Source organism: Vidua macroura, chromosome 20, assembly GCF_024509145.1.
Source record: "Vidua macroura isolate BioBank_ID:100142 chromosome 20, ASM2450914v1, whole genome shotgun sequence".
Lineage (NCBI taxonomy): Eukaryota > Metazoa > Chordata > Aves > Passeriformes > Viduidae > Vidua > Vidua macroura.
In genome coordinates, this window is record NC_071590.1 from 3,737,637 (window position 1) to 3,757,489 (window position 19,853).

The window sequence follows — 19,853 nt, forward strand, 5'->3', positions numbered from 1 at the left end:
TGCCCCGCGCGGTGCCTGCCTCCAGCTCCCCGCCCCGACGGGGCTGTCCGCGCTGCTGCCTGTCGGGAGGTGCCCCGCGCGGCTCGCTCCCGTGGGCTCTGGGACGGGATCTGCCCGGGGATCCGGTCGATGTCTGCTCTGGGATCTGCGCGGGATTTGCCCGCGGCTCCGCCCGGGGATCTGCTCCGAATCTGCCGGAGGATCTGCATGGGATCTGCCCGTGGATGTGCCCGGTGTCTGTCGGGGATCCCCCCGGGGATCTGCCCGGGCTGCGCTGCGGTGACGCTCCGGTGAGCGTTGGACGCTCCAGTGCTGATCCAAGGCCAGCCCGCGGCTCTGATTGCCCGAGTATCCCGCTGTCGCTGCGGGCAGGGATCACAGAGCTCATGGAAATGGATCCTGCTCCGGGTGTCACAGTCATCCACAGTGACCACAGGAATGGATCCTGCTCCGGGTCATTCCCTGCACTCCCGCGGGTGTCTGGCAGCAACACGCAGTGTTCACAGGGCTGCTGGAGGATAGTGCTGGATTTTATTGCAAATTATGACAACGGGCTGTACCCGGGAGTTCCACAGTCTCCTTAAAAAATACCATTTGTACCAACTGGTTTGTCTCCTTTTGCCAGGCCATAATTTAATGTTTTCTAATAACACCACACGACAGATTCTCATACGATAACCAACTACGCCCACACCTCGTGTCCCCGATCCTGCGCTGCCGATCCTGGCTCACCCCGCGGGCTTTGCCCCTCTGTCCCCGTCGCCGTCGAGCCCCGCGGAGACAGGATCCAGCCTGGATCCTGGATCCCAGCCTCCTCCAGAGACCCGAACCGGGTGAGGGAAGCCCAGGAGCCCTGGGGGCAGAGGAGGACCGAGGAGTCCTGCGGAGGAGTAGGGCTGGGGGCCAAGGTGCTGAGGGGAGCGGGGCTGTTGCAAAATGTGGAATATGTCAAGATTATCTTAAGTAGTAATGTTCTTTAATGTAAGATCTTTGCATACTTTCAGCAAAAAAGGAGACCCAACCCGTGGGGAAGGCAGCAGCCAGCATCCCTTACTCAAGGACATTCTGGAACTAATGAGCATTAAGGATGTAGTAAATTCGGATTTTGGCGTACGTCTGTGTATACTTTGCTAACTTAGCAGAAGACTCAAGGTCCGTGTATCCCATAGCTGGTCTATGTTTATTACAATTCTAAAGACTCTGTGAAGACCCTTCCCCTCAGCATGTGGGGAACTTCTACGAGTTAGCTGAGGTTATGCAACTTGTAAATTACCAATCAATCCCAATATACGGGCAGTACTTGGAAAGTTAGCAATTCTGCACTGAGTATAAGAAATGGTGTGAAAAGCCCGGTGGGGTGTGCTGGATTTGTGGAACAGCACCGAACACCGCGGCTCGTGCAACTCTGAAGTACCAATCTCTGAAAAAAAAATACTAAACTCTGAAAATTCAATGTGTCCGTTGAGTGTGTCACGGTCGGCTTGTGGCACACCGGGAAAAGCAGTCCGATTTTGTGGGATGAGGGGTTGAGGGAGCGGGGTGGGAAGGGCGGCCATGAGGGGAGCGGGGTCTGAGGGGACACGAGTGGGGCCGAGAAGAGCTGAGGGGAGCGGGGCTGAAGGGCCGGGAGGCGCTGAGGCGCGGCCATGAGGGGAGCGGCACTGAGCTACCGGAGGCACGGAGGAGAGCGGCTCACTCGGCGGCCGAGCCCGTCCCGCGGCGGCCGCGCTGCCCCGGAAGAGGCGGAGCGGGCGGGCGGCCCCACGTGCGGCAGCGGTGGCGGCATGGCGGGGATGGAGCGGATGGAGCAGATGGAACCGCGGGGCGGCGGCGCGGCGGTGACCGACCCCCGCGGGGTGCTGCGGCAGGGCCGCGCCTTCCTCGACTTCTTCTGGGACATCGCTAAGCCGGAGCAGGAGGTGCGGCTGGCGGCCACTGAGAGCCTCCTGCGGCACTTGCGGGAGGGCAAGAAGGTGAGGCGGGGGCCGGAGGGGCGGTGGGTGCGGGCGGGCAGTGGCTCATCACACGGCGCATCCCTCCGCTCCCGCTCGGGAACGCGGCAGTGCGGACGGGGCACGGGCCGGGCGCGGGCGTCTGGCGGCCGGGCCGCGCTCGGAGCAGCCCGGACACCGCCTAGCTCTGTCTCTCTTGCAGGATGATGAACTCAAGTACACCCTGAAGCGGCTGGTGGAGGGACTGGGAGCCACCCGCGAGGCCGCCCGCCCTGGCTTCAGCTTGGCCTTGGCGCAGGTCGGTGTTTCCCAGCGCGGATCAGAACCGTCGGCAGCCTCTCACCATGCTTGGGGTCACTTTTGCTGTCTGTGCAAGGCTGGAGGGCTCCCTTCTGGCTGCTCCTGTGTGTACATGGGAGGGAAGGCTCTCAATAACCGTAGTTTTAAATGGTGCTACTCTGCTTTAGAAACTTACAAAGTTATGAACGATACCCATATATATAGTTATGAACTATAGTTATCTTATAGTTATGAATGATACCAGTACATTCATACTACACATTCTGGCTTCAAGGACCATCCTTGATTTACAAATTTTGACCAAGTTTTCAATTATTCTGTGTTTAGTAGTATTACTACTTCTTGAAACTGTCTTGCTCTTGGTTTTGGTTGGTTGATGTGGGATATCTGCCCTTCCTCTAGACCAGGTTGCTCCAAGTCCCATCCAGCCTTGCCTTGAACATTTCCAGGGATGGGGCAGCCACAGCTTCACTGGGCAACCTGTGCCAGAGCCTCACTGCCCTCACAGGGAATGTTTTCTTTCTAATATCTAACATTAATTGGCCTTCTGTCAATGTGAAGTCATTCCTCCTTTTCCTGGCCCTCTGGGACACCAGAGTCCCTCTGCAGCTCTCTTGGAGCCTCTTTAGGCACTGGGATAAGCTCTAATATCCTCCCTGGAGCCTTCTCCAAGCTGCACAAGCCCAGCTCTCCCAGCCTACTTCTATACATCTTTACTGGTGTGGTTGTCTTTATTCTAGCCTGATAAAGCAGCACATCTGCTGCTGTGCTGAACAACTCTTCAGCTCTATTTTAGCTTAACCTAAGATAATGTCATGAAATGGAAGCACTGCAAACAGCTATTCCATCTCTCTCCTCAGGTTTTGCAGGCTTTTGAGGAAATTCCACTGTGCAGCATTTTGGAACAGATAAAAGAAAAACACAATCTGGAAAAGGTGAAAAAAGTAAGTTAGCTCATGGGAATGTTTGCCAGCTGATACTTTAAATGAATTATTCTCTATTCTTTGACATCTTGGTGTATAGTGTAGCTCGGGTTCGTGTTAAAACAAGTAACTACAATGAAATAACAAATATTTCTAAAAATTACAAGTTGATGACATTGTCATCTGGCCCTGTTTTAGGTGAGATTTGTCAATGTGATGAAGAGGTACTCTAGGACAGTTCTTAAACATTGTGTAGCAGGTTGCTTTTCAGTATGTTCTCTTCCCATGGTGGGGTGTTCAAGACTGAATTTTCCTGCCATCTTGCTCCACTGATTGTGTAGTTGTGTAGCTGCATGTGAGCTCCAGCCTCTCAGGAAAGTAGATTTTAACCTAATTTTTTTTTCCCCTTTCAGAAACTTGTGAGAAATGCTGCTTTTGGGAACTTTTTTGGAGTGATGGCTCTATTCCAGTCTGGGCGGCTTGTGAAGGTAACACTGCTGTCCGGTGTGCCAATTCTGCTTCTGGGGCTTCTGATGTGGAAAGAGGATTGATAGAGAAGGGCTGGGTCACTGGGTAATGGATGCAGTGGCACTTGAAGCATCGAGTTCAATTCATTTCTATTGTGTCATCCATGGACTCTTTGTGCCTTTTTAATGTCTGTTCCTGAGTAGAATGTAGGAACTGTGTCAAATAGTACAGGAGGCTCCTACCTCTCGTGGAAGGAAGGGATCTGTTGTCATATCCAGCTGGAAAACACAATTTTGGAAAAAGCTGAGTGACCAATCAAGAAACAATTGTCTTTCTTATTACAAGTAGGCATAAACATCTGAAGAGTGGATTATTACCTTAGCCTTCAGATTCATTTCTGATACATGTCCTCTGGTTTTGGCTTATCTTTCCTTCGTAGGACCGGAAAGCTCTGCTGGAGAGCATCCAGCTTCTCCAGCAGCTGACAAATCACCAAACACACCTCAGAGATCTCCCACGCAAAACTCTCATTGACATCACCTCTGAGGTACAGGCACAGCATGCGGGCTTGGAGCTTGGTGGGGTGGGAGAAAGAAAGGGCTTGGCTTTGGGGTCAGATTTTCCTTTAGTTTGTTAATAGCTGGAAGTTACAGGGGGTGTGGAAGAGTGAGTGTAAACTGTGGGAGCTGTCCCTAAATGGCTGTGGGCAGATGCTTGTGTTCTGGGAAAGGTGCTCTGGTTTAGCTTAGTTTGACTTCATTGTGGACAATCCCACAGCCTGTTATTTCCCATTTCACTTCCTTGGATTATATGTTAGACCATGTGCTCCTATGGACAGACGTATGCTGAAAACTCTGAACAGCAAACCAGCTTTTTTATGCACCAAGCCTGGGCCTAAGGTTGAATTTTGGGCTGTTGGGAATGAAATGATATAGGGACAAAGGAGTAAAAAGCTCATATGTAGTAAAAGAAAAGAGTTTATTTCCTTTTTTTTTTTTTTTATGGATATTATTTGTAGACATGAAGACTAGCAGTGTTAATAAGAACAGAGAGTTTCCTTGTCCCTGGGTTGCCCGGCTGTACAGGCAGAGCAGTCAGACAGCAAGAGAACAATTGCAGCTGGAGTCAGTTGACAGAATTACTGTCTGATCACAGCATACTGTCCTACTCCCCGTGGTTAAGCACCTGGGACTGTCTGGCAGTCATGAACACATCCATTATTTATTTTTCGTTGTGTCACCATGAAGACTATTTCTAGAGTTTCCAGAGCACTGCAAGCTTTTAGTAAAATGTCCTCCAATGCAGATACTTTAATGTGCTTACTTCACTGCAAGTTAGTAAAATGCCCTCATATATTTCTTACATGCTCTCACCCTCATTCCTGTCTAGGTACCTGAAGCTGTGTTTGAGGAGGTCCTGTTTGACATCTTGCAAGGTGACCTCTCTTCAGCCTTCACATCTCCAGAGAACCTGCACCTTTTGCTTGTGGGTATGCAGAAATTCCCTGGTGTTCTGAAACCTAAAAAGCTGAAGAAGCTGTTTGGCTCACCTACTGTTGTAAATAAGGAAAATATTTCCAGGTAAGTTTTTAAATAAGGAGGTTTAAATGAACATTATTTTCCACTTGGCTAGCAGTGAGAGAAATGTGGCTGTGATTCTGATTCCTGCTTGCATTTGCCACTGCTGGTGTTGCTAAGGGTTAGGTGTTAATTGTTATGCAGGTTCCCAAGTTATAGTTGTGTCATTTCTCCCAGGGGGCACAGCCTGCAGTTCTCAGGAAGTGTTCTGTCTTTCAGGAGGATGAATTTGGCCTTCAGCAATTCCCTTTCAGGTCAGATCTCTCACATTATTTTATTTCTTCTTCTAGACTTGTAGAGCTTCTGAAAAGTGCTGCCAAGTCTGAGAAGGAAGACAAGAAATTGCCCAGTGTAGTCTTTGATTTGCTACAAGTTGCACTGAAGGAAGGTGCCTTTGAACTCTTCTGGAATGAAGTTGTGGAGAATGGGCTATTGAAGGAGAAGTCAGGACCTGTGAGGTTTGTTTTAGCATACACTGTTTGTGGTTTCCCATGTTATCCATCTGTTTCTTGACCCAGAGGTTTTGACTTCATCTCCCTGCATGCTCCTGTACCCTGCCCCAGCACTTCCTCTCTGTCTTGGCCCTGTGTGTGGATTTACTGCTGTGCTTTAGTCTGAGGGAATGTTCTTTGTTCCCACTCAGTTACATGTGCTACCGATTGCTGGGCAGTGCTCTCCCCTTGCTGTCCATGGAGCAGCTGCAGGCGGTTCTCAAAGGGAAGGTGATGCTGCACTATGGAGAACACGTGGTAGCGACTCAGGTAGGTCTTTGAACAAGCTAAAGGCCATGTCTTGAGCACAAGGAAGTCTCTGCCCCACTTCTAGTTTCAAATCATCTTGTATAAAAAAAGTTGATGTAATTTTAGACCTTGAACTCTAACTAAAAGCAAAGTTGTTGTATGGCCGCTGGTTGCAATGGACTGAGTGTAGCCTATGTTTGATTGTCATTGCTTATTTTAAGGGTATGGAAGCTGTTCAGCACTGTCTCACCTGCTTTCATTGCTGCTAGCAGGAAAGCTCTAATGATGGGGGAAGCAGAGGAAGGGCAGCCCTCAGCAAATTGACAGTATCATGTGTTGTCCTTTAACAGTCCCTTTACTTTTGTGTGTCCAGAAGCTCCTTTTTGTTTATCATTGTGCTGGGTGTCGCATGAACATTGGAAGGCAAAGACAAAAAGGGACAACTCGTGCTTTTGTTTGTTAGTGCTTGTTTCAATAAGCACATCTGAGGTTTAAGCACAATATTTATTTGGAATTGGATTTTTGAGCTCCTCTTTCTCTACTGCGAAGCCAGCAAACAACACAAGCCTGCAATAAACACAGGAAAAGTAAAAGGGGAATACTGATAGAACCAGCTTTTAGCTTGGCTTTTTGTAGTAACACAATCCCAAACTTCCTATGTGTGCCCAGAAATAGTTGTTGTATCTTGGGAGAGATGGGTCTGTGTGATCATTTTGTTCTGTTATCAGAGCAGCCATAGGTGTGTGGGTTTGCTCTGCAAATACTGCATACCATGGTGCCTCCCTAAATGGACCAGCTTTCTCTAGGATTTACCCAGTGGCTTAGTAATTTTCCTATTTCTTACTATTTGTGCTTGTTGCACAGTAAATCAGGCTGTAATCTTCCATGTGCTTCAATTTTTTTTTATTTGGTTCCTGTTGAAATGTACAAGTCCCCTGAAGACAATGAGACTAAATGGAAGAAGCTCCTAATATTGTTGATGATGAGAGAGTAATGATGAAAAGATCTTTGTTTGAATTTGATTCTCGTTTTGGGGTTTGTTTTGTTTCTTGGCATATGTTGTTTGTTTCAAGAAGTAAATGCTATTACCTTGTAGTTCCTTATGGGATTCTGGTGATTATTAGAGATGGAGCTAGACAAAGCTGGAGTCTGATATTTACTGGTAGTTATCTTCCTAATTCCACTTTTTTAATCAACAAGGGAGTAAATAAACCTGATTCACTTGAGAGGTGATTGATGAACTCCCTGTTGTCAGCTGTTAGCCTGTTTACAGTGTCTTTTCTGGAGTTTTTCTCCCAGTTTTCATATTGATGCACAAGTACTGAGTTCTCCAACAGTGGAAGCAGGAACTTGCTCAGTTGTGTTTTCTATGAGATTTCTTTTGGGGGTATTTATGATATAATTGGATGGATTTGTAGTTAATTACAAGTTTATAGCCCCTTTATTTAAAAGAACAGTATTCCCTAGACTTTTGTTACTCTTTCTGCTCCTGCCAGGTCACTGTATTGAATGTGACAGTAGACCACAGGAGTTGTTTTATTAATTTAAAAAAAGTGTTGGACTTTTGGAATGAGACCACCTCTTCAAGATTTCTCCAGTTAAGCATTTATTTTTTTCTGGAACAAGTTGAATGGGATTAAACATTGTGGGCTGTTAAAAACTGTAAGGGAATGGGCTGCATGGTGGAATGGGACATGTCCTGGTGGTCTCTATGCTGCTGGACAGTGTCCAAGGCCAGCAGCCTGCCACCTGTATGCCTTTTGGACCAGTGACAGGACTGAAGATAAGGCTTGTCACAAAACAGCCACACCTCAGGATATGAGTTTTAGCTTAAACATATCAACTCCCCCTCCTTTCAGAATGCCTCAATGCTTCTGAGACACCAGGGAGAGTAGGTGGCATTTATTCTAAGCCCTATGGGTCAGCGAGCTCCAGGGCTGCTACATGAGACTGGAATTGATGGTGGGGAATTGCCAAAACTAGGGAAACTCTAAGGCAGATGATATGAGAAACATCTTGGAACTTTCACCCAAAATAAAGAGTTGATCAGCCTGGGAACTCACTTGCACTGGGCAGCGTGTGATCAATCCTGCTGAACCCTCACTGTTCTGCAAGGCGCGCATTACAGGGTTGATGTTGGTACATGGCAGCATTCTGTGGTTGCTTACAGAGGCTGCCTCTGTGACAGGACTACAAGAGGTGAAGTTGATGACTGACTGTAAGTCTTAGAACAAATATTCAGGCTCGTGACTTTAATTTACTTACTGCAGCCAAATTCTTACATGTGATTTACACTGCAAGTGTTCAAGGCCAGGTTGGATGGGGCTTGGAGCAATCTGATCTAGTGGAAGTTGTCCCTTCAGGCCCATGGCAAGGGGTTGGGATTGAGATGAGCTTTGAGGTCCCTTCCAACCCAGGCCATTCTCTGGTTCTATGATTCTTATTTACAGAGCCATTCAGTCTGAGTGTGAAGTTCCTGACCTGCTTCTTTGACTATGTTTTTCAGTCTCCCCAGGGATTTAAGTTTGCTGCAGAAATGGAGGGATATATAGATACATTTCTGAGTGGCTGCGATGACCCAGAGAGGCAACTGGCTGTGATGATGGGCTTCTCTACCCTTACCAATCAAGGGAGGCCAGTGTTGCTGAGTGCTTCCAGGGTAGTCAGACACCTGCAGGCAGTGGCCTTGCAAAAATACATCTCCTGGCTCAAAGACATGTTCCTCAGGCCAGACTTGGACTGTTGTTTAGACTTCTCAAGTAACCGGCAAAAACAGAACCGGCAAAACGCAGACACGTGAGTACATGGGTATTGCACCTTCCTCTCAACATTTGCTGCTTCCCTCGCCATGAGTGGACTATTGTTTATTTCCTCTGTTTCAGAATGTTTAGCCCCAGCATCTTACTCTTTCACTGGGGTAAAATTCAATTCTGCAAATTCTGCAACCATATTGAGAACCAGTCAGCCCCCCCAAAGCAGACTGGATCACCAAAAGAGCCTTTTCTCTTCTTTTTCTAGTCCTGACAATTGCTTTGGAGAATATGTCTGGTGGTTTCCTCTTTCACTACAGCTCCTCAGGTCTTTGTAGGAATTGTACCTCTCTTTTATCTGTGTGTTAGCCATGCTGGCATTCAGGCTAGGTTGTGTGTTACCTGGCACCTGTAAACCTCACTCTACTGACTGCTGCACTTCTTGAAGTGGTTTTTGCTCATCTGCAGACTCTCTCTGGGGTAAATAGATCGCCTTTTGCATAGTAAAAAGCAAACTTGAGAAGATTATATATCTTTTTTTGTACCTGTTGCTTTGTTACTACATAACTTTGCTGGTTTTAGTGTAAAGCCTCTAAATATCTGAAAGTCACCTCTTGATGCAGTGGATTGTGCAGTGTGTATTTATGTTGGGTTAGTGTTCAAACTGCTGATTGTGCCCACCTTCTTATCAAAGAGCACAGCAGAAGATTGCTCGATTGAGAAGATGGATCATCCACCGACTGGTTAACATCACTGAAAGTGCCACAAGAAAAGAAGAGAGCCTTGTGATGGACATTGCCAGGTGAGACTGATGTAAAGACACATGTGCTTGGGATAATTCTGTGTAGCTCAACAGCAGTATTCCAGATAAGCTGTACCCATGACACTAGGCAAATCCAGTAGTGGAAATGCTCCATAATAAATCATTTAGAAGACTAGATTTTGTTTTCAAAATACTTTCTGCATGATCGAACTAACCTGTGTCATAAGTAGTTGGCATTTAAAATCACATCAGTCCCATTTATTTTTAATAATTTTTCCATTTCTGCTTGCCTAAACTGCTTGAAGATACTATTTTTAACATTATGTCTTAATAAGTATTTTTCTGTTGCTTAAAGTGTCTTGGAGAGTATCACCCACATCTGACGGTCTTAGTATTGTGTTTTGTGGCCTTAAGTGTTGGTGCTTCACTTTTGTGAAGTCCTGAGCATCCTTTTCTCTTCTTTACCCTGTGTATCTCGAGAAAAGAGTCTCATTGTAAATAGTGCTTTTTTCAGTGCTTGGGATTGCCTTGAATGTGGAGCTGTTTGGTTTGCATGCATGGGTTGATTTTGCTTTTTTATGACAAATCTGGGTTTTCATTTTGTTCCTATTTCTGTCTATTGTAGGTTTTGCTTCTTCCATGCTTTCTTTGTTGCTAAGAAGAAGAATTCCCAGATAGCTGAGGCTAGTGTCCTTCCATCAGAGCCCCTAAATGAACGGGATCATACGGAGACAGAAAACTACTTCTTTGGGTAAGGATTTGATTGCATGCTTTAAGCTTGGAAATTTTGCTTTTTTCCTGAGGATAAGATCAGCTTGTGAATGGTGGGTCAAGAAGTTTGGAATAGTAGGCTGCTATTGGAGCATTTCTTTGACTCCAGCACAAGGAAATGGCTTTTTTTATGGAGATGGATTTTTTCAAAGATCATGTTTTGTCCACGACAAATGAGTTTATATGAGATGATGAGTATATGTGAGATGATATGGCAGGTGTGGAGTTGAGCTTATACTGGTTTTTCCCATAGTATTTTCATTGCCTCTATTGCAAGCTGGAAGGGGAAGGACCCAAGAGGGAGGTACTGGGGTTGTTCTGGTGGCTATTGGCTTTCTGGCACTCTGTGTGCAAGGTGCTGGTGACTCCACAGCCCTCCCTGTACTAAGGAAGATAGAGTTGGTAGTAGATGTTTTTTGATGATTGCCAAACCTCAGTAGAAGAAAAGTAGAGGACATGGTGGGATGCAGAGTGAGAAGCAACTGAGATTAAGTGTCCTTGAGAGCACCAGATAGCTTGGGGCCACCAAGATAATGAGCTCTAGACTACTATCTTGGCTACACGTGTGGGTTGAAAGTTGGGCACTGTCAGTCTGGGCTGCAGTGAGTGACCAGAGCTCTGGGATGAGAGTGTTTTGCTGGTGGGTACTATTTTGGTAAGTAGGAGCAGGCCATTTGGTTCCTCTGACAGTAACAGGATGGCTGTCTTTCTTGCAGGTTACTTCAGACATTAAACACCCTGCCTGTTTTGGGGGATACAGCAAAGGCTGCAGCCTTGAGAGAGAAGCATGTCCATGGTGTGACTGCAGATGGGAAACTGTGGATCTTTCTCCTCGTTGAGTATGCCAACAAGCTGCTCTCCAGTGAGCATGTCAAAGCTGTGAAACCTTTTACCAAGGAGCAGAAGGATATCTGGGAGAGGTGAGATGCTTGGGAAACTGGGTGCTGGGTTGGTGAAGTGAGAAAGGTGGGAAAGCCCTGGTCTTTGTTTCTCTTTAGGACAGTAAGAGTTGTTGTGTTCTCTTTGCCTCGTGGTGTTCTGGTTGCTGTAGCACAGCCATTTCACAGGCAGTGGCAGTTCTTTTTCTTGCCTTTGAGTATCCTGCACGCATGGCTGGGTTTCAGAGAGTCTTTCTGTTTCTTTTCACCCCATTCCTTTCTTCCTCTTCCTTCTATGTGTTAACTATGTGAAAGCCAAGTCCTTTTCTATTTTTGTTCATTGTCCTTCTCCCAAACATGATTGTAACAGTCTGCTCATCTTTTCTCTTAATAATGCCTGTACAAACTTCTCAATGATTCTTTTTTGAGTTTGATTCCCCAGCCTAGCCTTGGCTGTGGTATTAGGAATGTAGTCTGTGCACAACAGACTCACATTCAGTCAGATACTATTATTGGGTTAGGATTGTATACTAAAAGAGTATCCAATGCCAATAGATGAAATGTTAAGTACACAAAACACTACTGTAGTTTTGGGCACGTTTTTAGTCTGATCATATGAGATTATTTGCTGTTTTAATTGTGAAAAACTCAGAGAAGTTTCTTTCTTCAGAACACTTCAGTCTGTGAAGAATCTGCAGAAGAAGGAAAACAAATCAGACAGTGCCAAAGTTGGTGCTTTCCAACAACTTCTGCTTTCAATAGCCATTCATCTTTTCAAGGTGATGAATATTTCTGTAGTATAAAATATAAATATAAATAATATAAAAGCTGGGCTTTCTGAACACCAAGATGGGGAGTTTCTTTGTTCAGAGATCCAGCCTTTCAGAAGCTCTGGCTTCTGAAAATGGGCAACTGGCAGCGAATAAACTGTGATTCTTACACTGTCTGTAGACATGTAGTGGGCAAAGCTTGGCCTGACCATTAATTCTGCCCTTGATTTGCTGCTGACTTGAGCAGCAAAAACTTGAGGGTTTTTTCCTGCAAAAGAGTTGTAGTAGTTGGTTGTAATATTTGTACCTGTTTAGAGTAATCCTTAGATTTGGAGCATATTCCTTCTGTTGTTGTTGGTAGTGGGGAGTTCTGAGCCTGTTTCCTGTCTGCTTGTGATCAAACAGAATCAGTCTGAAACAGTGGATGTTCTGAGCGACCTTCTGAACTGCACAGAGAGGGCGTTCAGCAAAGAAGCCAAGAAGAAGAAGAAGACTGGTGAGTTCTTCCTACAAAAAGAAAGGGAGTGGGATTGTTAGTGCTCTGTCAAAGATAGAAGATGGCAGTTCTGCGTTAGTGAAGCACTCTGCATTGGCTCTGACTTGATGCACTTACCCCCAGGAGAATCCTTTCTTCATTTTCTTTCCGTGGTGAAAGACTCTTAGACTCTTATCTAAGTCTTCTGCTCCAGCTATCTGTCTGCACTGTCAATGGATTGTGTTCCTGTGTGCCTTGGAAAGGAGAGCTGAGCTCCCCAGCTGCCCTTGTTTGGGTGAGCACTCCAAGGCTTGGAGTTCATTCTCCTTGAGGCATTGTTCTGTGCGAGCCAGTGCCTGGTGGTGAGCTGGTGGTGTCTGCCTGGCAAAGCTGTGGGCTCGGACACCCAGCAGGCATGAAACATGTTTTTTTCTTAGCTTGAGTTCTGAGCAAGCTAAATGTGTCCTCTGTGTATACACAGCATGTTTGGACATGGAGGCTGGTCCTTGTTTAGGGCCTGTGGACCCTCTAGGCTGGGACTTGGCCAGGAAAAAAATTGGCGTGATCTTTTGATTTCAATTCCAACTGTGGTCTTGTTCTCCTGAAATCTGTTTAAATCAATTTGAGGGCACTGTGAAAATAAAAGCTGTAATTCTTTGGTGGTTGGGTTGGTTGTAGAGCAGGATTCCCAAACCTTTGGACTAAAGGACGAATTTCAAATGCCATCACTTTTCATGGGCTGTTGTGACTTCTGATTTCACTGGAAACACTATAAAATGCATATACTTTTGCTGACCAGCTGTCAGGTGACTGGCAGAACTGCTAATCTAAGTAATGATTCAATAAATAGTAGATTTTGTTACCTGGTAAGCCTTTGCAATGGTCAGAAGACCATTTCAAGCATGTTTCTCCCTGTGGTTTCTTCCTCACAGCCTTCTGGTCTGTTGTGTTGCTGAGTGGTACTTTTAAGAGTCAGCTAGAAAGACAATTTTAATTTTTATTTCTTGGTGAATTTTTCTGTAGTTTCTTACTGATACACCAGTGCCTCTTCCTGTCATTGTTTGTTTGTTCCTGTGCAGACAACTCGGAGCCAGGATGGGTTGAGGTGATGGTGGAAATCCTTCTCTCCCTCCTTGCCCAGCCCAGCCTCCTCTTACGTCGGATTTCCAAGAGTGTGTTTGTATGGATATGCCCTAACCTGACCAAGAGGGGCTTGCAGCTGATCCTGGATGTAAGTGAGGCACTAGTAGGGCCTTGTACTGTTTGCCTGTTTTGTCCTTAACAGCTGTATGTACAAGCATATCTCGATTTTGGGTTTAATTTAAAGTCTACTTGATTTAGGAACTGTCCGATGATGTGTGATACTGAATTTGAACTGTAGTTTAGAGAGAGCTGGGGCTATTTTTTGTTTTTGTGGGGGAGGAGTTTGGCTGCTTTTTTACAGGAGCCTGAGATCTGCTAATTTCAAGCTGTATTATTTGATAGTTCTAGGCTGAAGAAATTCCTGGGTCAGTTTATATAACTGGTAGATTTTATATGCGAGTATAAATGGTAACACTCCATTTTTCTAGAAAGGTACTTTTTTCATAGAGGTGCTAAAAATAAGTGATACTAAAAATCTGAATTGGTCATACCACTAAGAAAGGTGATGCCTACTGAGAAAATAATATGTGGATTGCAAACATGGGCTGTCAGCTACTTTGTGATGAACTTAATACTTCATTTGTAACAAACCAAGATGTGCGATGCCACCAGCCTCTTCAATTTTCTCCCCCTTTTTTGTTATTTACAGAAAGAGCTTGGCATGTTAACAAGCAGAAAGTTAATGCCCTTACTTAAAATTCCATTATTCAGCTGGTTTACTGTGCTGAAATTTCTGTCTGTTGTACATAAGAAATGATTAAAAACAAAACAATGAAAAAATGCGAGTCCCTTTTTTTCATAGGTTTTTGACCCTAACCAAGAGCAAAATGAAGAAGGTGCAGTTGTTGTGATGGAAGAATCGAACAAAAAGACCAAATCTGCCCAGGACACGGTAATTGTGCCATTGCCAGTGACAAACACTCCTCATATCCTCAATATTTAATGGCTCTCCTGAACTGTGTTAATAGAGTAACATAATTTCTCTGTTGGAGGAAAATGGCTGTTATTCTATTAAGATTTATTTTAAAGGTTCAACACACAAATGGCTGGTTGGAAGTGCATGCTTGAGTCTCTTGGCCTGCTATTGTAAGTGTGGCTGGTTGAATAGATGCCTTTCTGAGAAGAAGTAGCTGCATCCTGAAATGAGCACAGGCTTGTCCTTTTTGCAGCCACAGGCAGAATGGTGGCTGTGATGCACAGCCAGCTGGATTCCAGATCTCATGTTTTTAAGGACTGTAGAGATTCAAGTCACAAAGCATTACAGGCATCAGCAGAGAGGAGAGTCAGATGGGAGCTGTTCCTTGGAAGCTTCTCGTTGATACTTATTTAATGTGACAGAGAAGTCTTTATTATATTCCACTTTTAGCTCTTGTGGAGACCTAGTACCCCATTATCTGAGGTATCTGTGCTTGGATCTGAGGGCTAGAAGGAAGGCAGTTGGGGAGGGGAGGGTTGAAGTTTTATTTCTGAGAATTGAGTTGGGCTTGTATGGTGGGCTCAGAAGATGAACTTTCCTTCCTTAGGATGAAGAAGGAAGTGGGGACTCCTCAGATGAAGACAACACTGACAGTGAAGATGAGGAGAGTGAAGAAGTTGATGATAATTTTCGCAGTCAGCTGATGAAAGTTCTCCAAGCAGGGAATGCTTTGGTATGTTTTCAGTGCCTACCTTGATACAGATACCAGGAGGTTGGGATGGTGAGAGATGATCCAGTAACCCTCATCCTGCCTGAACTCATGCAGTCTTGGCCCTTGCAGCCATCTTTGTATGGCACTTGAAACAGCTCATGGTCTTAGGTGAGCTGTGGGAATAAGTCACTTGTCCTTTTATTTATTGTTCATATGTCTTAAGCACTTTAGCTTGTTCAGTCTAGCCTGACACAGCTTGTGCTCCTGCCTGTAATAAATGAGATTGATGAGAACTAAAGCACTGAGATACTGTTACGTGTGTTGGCTGGCCTGTGTGGAGGAGTGCTCCCTGAAGGCCACTCTGGAGACTTACTGTAGCAGTGATAGAGTTTGGTTTAATGATCCCAATAAAGGTTGCAGGCATAGCAACATATGAACCTCTTTAGTGAAGGAGGAACAGCACAGAGGGAGTCAGGTCAAAATTTCAGCCTCTTTCCTCTCCTGATCCTCTCTACATGTTAATGCTGTGCAGCCAGATTACCTGATGGGAAATATAAGTGAGATTTCTCATGGGTCTGAGCATCTTCCTCCTACAGTATTATTCTGGGTTAGCTACATCCCTACCTGAGTCAGGTCTTGGCTCTGGTTCCCTCCCCACTGTCCTTCTGAAGTATATGAGTTGATGTGTTGGGTTTTCTTTTCTAAAAACAAAAGGACGGAGATAAGAGTGATGAAGAGCTGGATGATGAGGCTATGATGGCTCTTGACAAGAACATCTCAGCCCTTTTTGCTGAGCAGCAGAAACGGATCCAGGCGAAGAAAGATGAGAAAGACAGAATGCGGAAAGAGAAGATCCTGCGGAGGGATTTCAAGGCTAAGGTGGGAGACAAGTGTTTGGTGTGAAGACCTCTGGCTTAGTAGCATGTCACTTGAAGCCTGTGCATGCTGTGAGCTACCTGACACTAAACAGCTTGGCATTCACTTTGTCATGAGCTCCTGGAAACTGGGACTGGATTGTTCTGGCTTTGTACAGCACCTGGCACAGGACTCTTGGGGTCAGTGACTGGGGCTTCACAGGCCTATTTGAAAACCAGGATTGTGCTGTGAAAAGTACACCATCGTTTTCATTTGCTGATTTGAAATGCTTAAATTGGTAAGATCCTTTCCTGCAGCTACCTAAAGATGCCTGTCAGTTTTTTGGGTTTTTTTTTGTTTTTTTTTTGTTTTTTTTTTTAATTAGACAAGTTTGGTGTTTCTTAATGAGACATGCATAAAATGCTTCAGGTCATTTTGCAACATGAGCTTTTTTTGCCAGTAAAATTGGGGATTTTGCTAAACCCCCTGGTTGGTTGTGACTGTAATGCTGAGGTCAGGCCGCCTGGCGTCAGCATGGACCTTCTGGGGCATTCCAGCATCCAGGGACAGCTCCAGCTGCTCCCAGACAGAAATGGGAGTCAGTTAGCCAAGGCTGAATAGAGAAGTGAGCCAGTGGCTCTACTGCATTTCCCTTCTGATGCTGTTCTATAAAAAGGCTGATTTTATGCTAGTGCACTGTCTGTAATTCAAGGGGGGCTTGCAGAGCTGTCAGTCAGTGGTGCTAACAGGGACCTGTGCCAGGTTAGATTGCCTGCAGGTCTGGCCAGGTGACACTGATTCTTGTAACTGTTCTTTCTAAATGGTGTCACTGCATGAAATAAGAGTTGGAACCAACAGACAACTCTTAATCTTCAGTTTCAAATTTTAATTTTCAGTTTACCATGCCTTAACATTAGAAATGATACCAGAATGTGTACAGATCTCAGCTGTAAATAATTTTCTTCAGCTCCCTCCAGCTGCTCCACAGCCTACTGGTAGGTGCTCTGGGTAAATCCATGTTGTTTCCCTGTCTGCTGTACTCCTCACTTGGATAACTGTGTTTGCAGGTGTTGGATCTGATTGATGTGTTCCTGATTAAGCAAGCAGAGAACCCCTTGGTGTTCGATATCATTGAGCCCCTGCTTCAATTGATTGAACAGTGCATGAGTTCAGACTCTGACAAGCAGGAGGTTGACTTCCTCCAGAAAACAGCTAGTATCTTCAAGTAAGTGTCCTTAGACCTCCAGGTAATAGACAATGGCTTTTGATAAACAGCTGTGGTATTGGTTGAACAGCAGGAGCTGGTCTTTCTAAGGTTGAAGGCAATTGCTATGCTTAGAGATTGTGTAGGTTAGATTACCAACACCACACACATACACAATGCTTAGTCATAACCTGCAGGAAAGGAAGTAGGATCTGGATTTTCTAGGCTAAAGGACTTGAAGTGTCAAATCTGTTTGCAGGTGGAAGCCTCAAGAACAAACAGAGGTATTGCAGGTATGGAGCCATGTCACTGAATACCTCCGTGGGCCTCTGACCTCTGAGTCAGACCATGGAACAGCTCCCAAGGCTTACAGAGCTGCTGCTGTGGCTGGAGCAAACTCTGAGCAAGTCATTTCTGAGACAGGCAGAGAGCAAATTCTCTGTTCAGGGCCAGAAGCGAGGGATGATACCAGCTAGACGGATATAATGCATAGTGTGTCACATGTGTCCTCTGTGCGCCACTTCTTGACATCCTCAGCACTCTCTAAAGCATTTTCAGTGCTGCTCTCTCACCCCAGTTGAGAAGCAGTTGTGAAGTAACAAGGTTTGAGGTAGTCAGTGCCCTTTGTGGGAGCTCTGAAGGAAAGTTGTCTCTGATGCCTAAATTTGTGTTTGAAGGTGAAGAGTGTTAAGTGTCTTCACCCTTTTTGCTACAGCCATGTGCTGCCCACAGCTAGCATTGCTTGCTACCACTCACTGTGTTCTGGTTTTGCTCCCACTCACCCTGATAAAGTGATAAGTGTTCCTGGTCATCTGCTCCCCAGAGCTCTGTCTGTAGCCAATGGCTTTGGATTTGTTTTAATGCTGTGCAGGAACTCGCTGTGCCGCAATAAGCAGTACTGCAAGACAGTGGCCTCCCTGCAAGAAGATGTGCATGCTTTAGTGCAGAGACTGGTCAAGAAAGCCTGCAAGCACACCGACTCTGCAGTGGCTCTCTATTATTTCAGGTGAGTGTTCACAAGGAGCATCCCTACTGATGCTGTGAGATCTGAGCAGGTGTGATGTTTTGTGTTAAGAGGTTTGGGAAGCAAGAGCCTTGCAGAAGGCTTCATACCAGCATCTGTGTCTTACATAAGGACTAGTCAGTCCTGGCAGTCTGAAGCATTTTCAAATATGTCTCTTTTTTGGTGATTGTCTTTTATAGCTTCTGTGATACAGAAATGGTCTGGTATAGTGTTGTTGCTACTGGTGGGAAATGCATTCTTGAGGGTTCCTCTGGGAGTAATACAGTGTGTGTGCTTCAGTGGGGGATGAATGTAATTCCTAATCAACCTGTGATGATTGTTCTTTAACTGCAGTCTCCATGATAGCACAGTGAGAGCAATAGCCATCGAGTCCTGACAGTATGTGCCAGTATTTTCTCCCTTCCTGTAGAACAGAGGAAAATTATGATAAGCCAGATATGTATTTGTTAGAAAGATAAGTGATCTTGCTGTTCTGTGATGTAAATAGGAGTGTTATTTACCAGCAGGCTCTCTTGTGACATGCAGCCAGTTTCATGAGGGCTTTCATACTCAATCTGGGATTTTTCAGCTCAGCTGTGTGTGCAGTGGGTACCATGTTGCGTGGTCAACCCAGTGCCATTGGACATTCTTGGCTGTGCAGCACATCCACCCATGGCTGTGCAGGAACCATGGTACTTCTGGCAACATGGGGCTGGCTGTGTATGCTGCGTGGTTCCCTGAGAGCTTCCCAGCAGTGGCAGTCCTCAGTGGAGCAGTGCCCAGTAAATACTGCATTTTCTACAAGCACAGAGCTCTGCATGCTCTCCCAGTGGAGAATTCTCTAGCCTGAGTTCTCCAGCACATGGCAGCTGAGGCTGAGGCCATGCTGCAGCACTGGCTGAACTGTGCAGGCTCAGAAATCCTGGGCTAGGTGCAGAACTCCTCCAGCAGTGCCAGTCAAAAGCATGAGCTTGAGGACACCAGGCTGACAATGGGGATATCTGACTGTGATGCACATAATGAAATGATTCAGCTTCCTAAGATTTCTTTGTCATTAGGTCTGGCCAGAGTGGGTTAGATTGAGAGAAGGGACCCTCTCAAGTTCAGTAACCATCTTCACTACTGAGTGAGCTGCCTGCACCCCTTGGTCTCTGCCCTTGGGTAGCTTCACTGTGGCACTGTGGTAACTGCTGTGTTCTCCTGTTTTCTTTTGTAGTGCCTCGTTATACCTGCTCAAAGTGTTGAAAGGAAACACATCATCAACTCTTCCTCCCCCTGAGCCCGAGAAACAGAGTGACAGCAGAGCAAAGCAGGCGTGTCAGGTAAGACATGAGGCTGCTCCTCAGGATTTTTTTTTGCTGGTAAAGCTGCATTACCTGGTTCTGCTGGTGGTGGGCCTTCCTTGTTCATTGTCACTGGGCCTGCTGCTTGCAGGTACCTATCATTACTGATTTCCATGACACTGAAAAGTTCCCCATCCCTTTCTGGCCCTCACCCTCCTGGCTTTCACGTTTTCCTGCCTGCTTGCCCATAGGCACAGGGGTTGCTGATTCAGTGGATCCAGGTTGATATCCAAAGAAGCCTCTTGTGTATTTGTGCTGTTCTCCTCCCTGATTTACTGTTTTTTCTATTAAACTCCTGGCAGTCACTCTT

General features: G+C 45.7%; 1 protein-coding gene across 1 annotated transcript in view; it reads left to right on the forward strand.

The window, feature by feature from the left end:
- The first annotated feature begins 1,629 nt into the window (after positions 1–1,629).
- Positions 1,630–19,853, forward strand: part of MYBBP1A (MYB binding protein 1a) — a 56,993-nt gene continuing 38,769 nt past the window's right edge. The window contains exons 1-21 of the mRNA XM_053995874.1: positions 1,630–1,973; positions 2,155–2,250; positions 3,113–3,196; positions 3,589–3,663; positions 4,083–4,190; positions 5,033–5,223; positions 5,511–5,678; positions 5,864–5,981; positions 8,467–8,756; positions 9,405–9,512; positions 10,099–10,224; positions 10,961–11,164; positions 11,793–11,901; positions 12,298–12,388; positions 13,447–13,598; positions 14,313–14,402; positions 15,034–15,159; positions 15,853–16,017; positions 17,061–17,218; positions 18,069–18,203; positions 19,417–19,522. Coding sequence (XP_053851849.1) covers positions 1,647–1,973; positions 2,155–2,250; positions 3,113–3,196; positions 3,589–3,663; positions 4,083–4,190; positions 5,033–5,223; positions 5,511–5,678; positions 5,864–5,981; positions 8,467–8,756; positions 9,405–9,512; positions 10,099–10,224; positions 10,961–11,164; positions 11,793–11,901; positions 12,298–12,388; positions 13,447–13,598; positions 14,313–14,402; positions 15,034–15,159; positions 15,853–16,017; positions 17,061–17,218; positions 18,069–18,203; positions 19,417–19,522 — 3,027 coding nt within the window. The 5' untranslated portion in view covers positions 1,630–1,646. The remainder of the gene's footprint in view (positions 1,974–2,154; positions 2,251–3,112; positions 3,197–3,588; positions 3,664–4,082; positions 4,191–5,032; positions 5,224–5,510; positions 5,679–5,863; positions 5,982–8,466; positions 8,757–9,404; positions 9,513–10,098; positions 10,225–10,960; positions 11,165–11,792; positions 11,902–12,297; positions 12,389–13,446; positions 13,599–14,312; positions 14,403–15,033; positions 15,160–15,852; positions 16,018–17,060; positions 17,219–18,068; positions 18,204–19,416; positions 19,523–19,853) is intronic.